The following is a 5,018-nucleotide window of genomic DNA, read 5'->3' on the forward strand; positions in this document are numbered from 1 at the left end:
CCCCCACTCCCCCAACTTGATGAAAAGAATTTGTGTGAAACTTAAAGTGCAAAACTCTCGCCGCTCCGTGCATTGCGCGGCGCCTGGCCTGTTATTGTCAATGAGTGTCTTTAGCTGACTAATTAATCTCTTTATCCGGTGATTAGCGGAGCGCCACGTGTGGAACGGCGGGCGTGGCAAGCAATGCGGTCGGAGCTCTGATCCTAACCCAGGCACGTAAACGCGCTTAATTTAGTAGACGATAGGTTAATGATACGGTCCATGCCACGCGGGTCTCATTGGATTGAAACCACTCTCCATCACTGAAAAAAAAATATTAATAAATCACAACGTGTTTCTCCTCACGTTTGTAAGAGTTGCTTGCGGACTGTAGAACACGTTGCATACCATATGCCATGTGGAATAATTGCGTGAGACGATGTGACCGTCTAAACGACGTTTTCGGTTTTATATACAAACTTAAAGTATTTATTCGAAATAACCTGGCCGTTGTCGATCCTCATTAGTGCAAGATAATTAAATAATTATCACTATACCACCATTTTAATGTTGACGTTTTAATACGATCAAATTATGATTGCATAGCTTCGACATCCATGGACGAACAGCACATGGACAAGACGTCAACGTGAGGTACATTACATTACAGTCACAGGGACACCGTCACAGTGACACCGCTATAGACCACGGCCCGTGCCAGGCAGGCGCGTGTGCCCGGGCGTTTTGTTGCGCATGGCTTGGGGCGGCTTAAAGGCGGCTCCTATGAGAAAGTCCTTTCCCCCATTCACTGGAAATATCAGCGGGGGATTAGGTGCGGTCAGGTCCGCTGTAGGTGGCCCCCTCGTCCCCCGCCACAGAAATAATAACCTAAAGGTACGGCTCTACTTCACAGACAACCTCAAAATGTGGTCGCAATAAGGCAATCCAAAATGTGGGATTGCCTTCATTTGGTGACAGTTGAGCCAACCATATCTTATGGTCGCCTGGTCGCCTCCTAATTGACCGTATGCAACGGATGCCATAGTCATTTTTTTCTGGGCATCGTGCACCGCTCTGTCCCTCTCTTGTTCTTTTTCAGTCTCAATCGGCAAAATACGGGAGCTCGGGACCTGCGAGGCTCAGGGTAGGCCACTCCGCGGTACCTGCATGCGCTGCAGCGAAGACGTTGCCGACCCACCAGGCGCTTCAAGAGCTTGCATAGGCTGAACTCGGTAGTTTCGTGACGACCTGGCCGTGCGGGTTTGACACTCCCCACCTATAGTACCGAAGTCTGCTTTCAAACGAACGGTAACAGAAGCTGTTGTTACGTCGTCGAACGTATTTTGCAGACATATGGTCGAAAGCAGGACAATGACCATAATATTCTAGTGAGGTATTGGATTAACTCGCACGACCAAAGCCCTCTCATATGGAAAAGAAAAGGAGGTCTCTCCCTCTCTTTCTTTCTTTCTTTTCTCTCTCTCTCTCTCTCTCTGTCTCTCTCTCTCTCTCTCTCTCTCTCTCTCTCTCTCTCTCTCTCTCTCTCTCTCTCGCTCTCATACGCTCGTTCGCATTCTACCCCAACCTAAAAGTCACGGCCGAGTAGAAAGGCAGCACAGGCGTTGCATGACTGGTCATTCGCGCCGGTGAAAGCCAATTATTAACAATTTTATAAAGCTCCCTTTCGTCACCAGTTTTGATCCTGTGCCTTGACAGTGTAGTCGTATGACAGACGCCGGCCGGACGGGCGATCACTTGCAGAAATGTTGTGCGCCTCTGCGACCTGTCCGAGAACGTCGAGAACGTGTTTCCCCTCCCCGTGTGTGCGTTTCCCGCTCTTGGAATAACTCCTTCCGCCGACAACTACAAACAGCTTTGGCCAATTTCGATGATTAAATATAAATCAATAGGGCAGCACAAGGATCACCGGTGCTATGGGAACACACGTCGATCTATATTTTTTCTGTCCCGTCTTTCTCCCTCTCCCCCGCGTCTTCGCGCCCGTCGCCGTCTCTTTCTCCGTCTGCCTCGGCACGGATGTTCAAGTCGGTACCAATTAGGTGAAGGAATTACTGCCACAGCTTATTTAATGAGCCCTAGGCAAACGTGCTAACAAGGCTTCGCAGAATCAATCAGTAATAATGATACCTGCTCGATGTATACCGCCGATCAGTAAGTTTTTTACGGCGTGATGTATCAGTTTCGTTAGGCTATTGCAGATATTTCAGACAATACAGAAAATTTTCTAGCCAACAGCATTGAAAAATCTGTGGCCTGTATGCCAATATTTTGGTGTTCCTTTTAAACGCCAAATTTAGAGATTTTTCAATACCACACTTAATGTTGTTCAAAACGAATGCGAATTTTTTACCTCTTTGAATGCTAAGTATCGTTGTTTCTTTCGGGTATGGCAAAAATTCGGGGCCTCTTTGCATGATTTTGGCAAGCAAAGAGGTTAACATTTGTCATTTGTTTGAATGAAACACCAAATATTTAGCATTCAGAAGGTAACAAAAAAAATGACAAGCAAAGAGACCACAGAATTTACAACCTTTTTTTCTTTTCAAATTCTGAGATTTATTTTCTTATTTTTGTACTTCCAGTCTCGTGCGGAATCGAGTCGAGAGGTGAGTGTGGCCGGGTCAGATCTGGCCGCTCTAGACAATCAGTAAGCAGTTCGATCGCCTCGCCGTTAAGCCCCTCATAAATCACCCTCCCTCTGACCTAGAGCCTAGAGAACCTAGAGTTAACAAAGCGCACGGCGCCAACACTGAGAAAAATACTTAGAAAAACACGAACGTCACAGTTTTTGTTGCAACTTAACACTTCAAACTTCGAGCTGGACGCAAATTATTTCTAATATTTTGCCCAACTTTGACTTCGCTGTCCTCCACCAAAATATAAAATAAAAGTGTCCCCTATTTTTGCAAAAAGATACTTAGAAAATGCGTAAGGAAGGAAAAAGAACGAAAGAAATGCAGTGGTAATCAGCATAAAAGGCACCGCAATCCATGAAAGGGAATTCCAATGGGCAATGTCATCTGGCTGGTTACTCAATGGAGCGGCTGCCGTCGACGGACCTCCGCCACGCCCCGCCCCGCCCCACCCCGTCGCGTCGCCGTGGACCCTGACACTGACCCAGGACGGACTGGTACAGAGCGGAACACGCGGCCGGTAACTCGACGCTGCTGCTACCTGACGCATTTTTACAACGATACCCGGCTGTTGTCGTGAGCGCATAATATCGTGCACCACTCACTTGGAAAGGCATTTGACATACGATCCGCGTCGATGATAATCTTTGCTAGATGTAACAAAACTTCTACCCGCGTGTTGTCGTGTGCCCATAAAAAAAAAAAAAAAAAGAATCGTGGTACGTTTTATAAGACGCAAAACGTGTGTGGTTCCACACAAATAAAGTACTGTGTTTAAAAACTCAGACAGTTCAAATAAAACTATCAGTTGAAGCCCGCGCGGGTAATTGAGGATAACGAACGCCACCACAAAAAGCCCACGGCGGCGAGTATAGTGTTGGCTGCGGTTGCAAAGTACCTCCCTCCCTGCTGCTGCCGCGGTGGTGTAGGTGTTACCATTGAGCGAAACAACTGCACTCTGCGGTGAGCCGACACGCCCCTCCGTGTCCCGCCCTTGAACCGTGTAAGTCCTCAGGGCATCCGAGCTGGACGGACACTATATCACAATTCTATTTTCTTAGGTGGACGGACACTGTGACACAATTATATTTTTCAGAAATCTACGACGTAATTTTTTGCAAATAAAAAACATTTGTTATACCGCTTCTCTGTATTTTTTTATCTCGGCTTTGTTAAATATGTTTATTTCTGTAGCACAGAAATTCCCCTATCTCAAAAATGCGTTATGAAATGGTGAGACTCAAATATGGCCATATATTCGGAAAACTCGTCACTAACCGCCATTTTAGTTTGATTAGAACAATTATTATTTACCCAGGAGACGCGGAAGCGACGCGGGGGTTTCCGTGTCAATCACACTGACTCTTGGCGTCAGAAATACGAACATACACACGCATTCACAGACAAACACAAACACACACACACACACACACACACACACGCGCGCGCGCGCGCGCGTGGCGCAAAGCGCGACAGGGCGCTCGGACCAGTTTGCGCGCCAAAGAGAGCAGAACGATCAATAATGGGGGTACCATAACACATTATTTGCAAAGGCGCTGCTGGGTTAATTCGGGTGAACACACACCACCACACACCGCGCCTCCTGGTCGGGCTCGAACGGCTTCTGACACCACCGCCCGCGGCAGAAGCCCCCCCCCCTGTTACACTTCAACAAGAGCACACAACAGGAGAACACAACGTGTAAGAGTAACCTGAACTAAAACTGACATTATGAACCGACCCAAAACCTGGATCGAACTGTCATACGTGCGACGCTTTAAGGTTTACCTCTGATAACTCAACAACTTCATCTCTTCGCGACACTGCTATTTGTCCTCGACGCACGTCATCGCCTAACCCTAAACCCAGCCTGGCCTAAACTAACCTACCCAACCTAAGGTACCCAACCTAACCTCTACCCACGACTCGCCCTTTTGACCTCGCCGCACCCGGACCCTCACTTGAGCCGGAGGAGCCGGACCGCTGGACCTCACCCTGAGCCGCCGCCGATGGCCGGGGCGGCGGGCGGCGCGAGCACGACCAGGACGCCGAGCGGCAGCAGGGCCTGCACGAGCATCGCGGCAAACACAGCCTCACTGATTGGGATGACTCGCCGGAGCATCCATCCGTCCGCGCAGCGTGGCGGGGCGTGGCGGGGCGTGGCGGGGCGTGGCGGCGGACTCAAGGCCTCCGAGACTCGTCTGGCCTGGGGCGTGGTGGTCCCCCCCGGGGAAGGGTACAGTGCGTAGGACCCGCCACATCCCCTCCTTCTCCTCCTCCTCCCCCACAACCACCACCCCCGTACCTTCGCGGTTTCCTTCTTCTTTCAATTCGCGAAATGTTGTTGCCTTGATCGAACCCCATTCCTTTCAGAGGGGGGGGGGA

At 49.4% G+C, this 5,018-nt stretch overlaps 1 protein-coding gene across 1 annotated transcript in view; it reads right to left on the reverse strand.

Moving 5' to 3' along the window:
* LOC113206698 (chitooligosaccharidolytic beta-N-acetylglucosaminidase) overlaps nucleotides 1–4,754 on the reverse strand; it is a 24,716-nt gene extending 19,962 nt beyond the window's left edge. The window contains exon 1 of the mRNA XM_052271137.1: nucleotides 4,628–4,754. Coding sequence (XP_052127097.1) covers nucleotides 4,628–4,710 — 83 coding nt within the window. The 5' untranslated portion in view covers nucleotides 4,711–4,754. The remainder of the gene's footprint in view (nucleotides 1–4,627) is intronic.
* Between the last annotated feature and the right edge of the window lie 264 nt (nucleotides 4,755–5,018).

This window comes from Frankliniella occidentalis, unplaced genomic scaffold, assembly GCF_000697945.3.
Source record: "Frankliniella occidentalis isolate FOCC.00 unplaced genomic scaffold, Focc_3.1 Scaffold151, whole genome shotgun sequence".
Taxonomy (NCBI): Eukaryota; Metazoa; Arthropoda; class Insecta; order Thysanoptera; family Thripidae; genus Frankliniella; species Frankliniella occidentalis.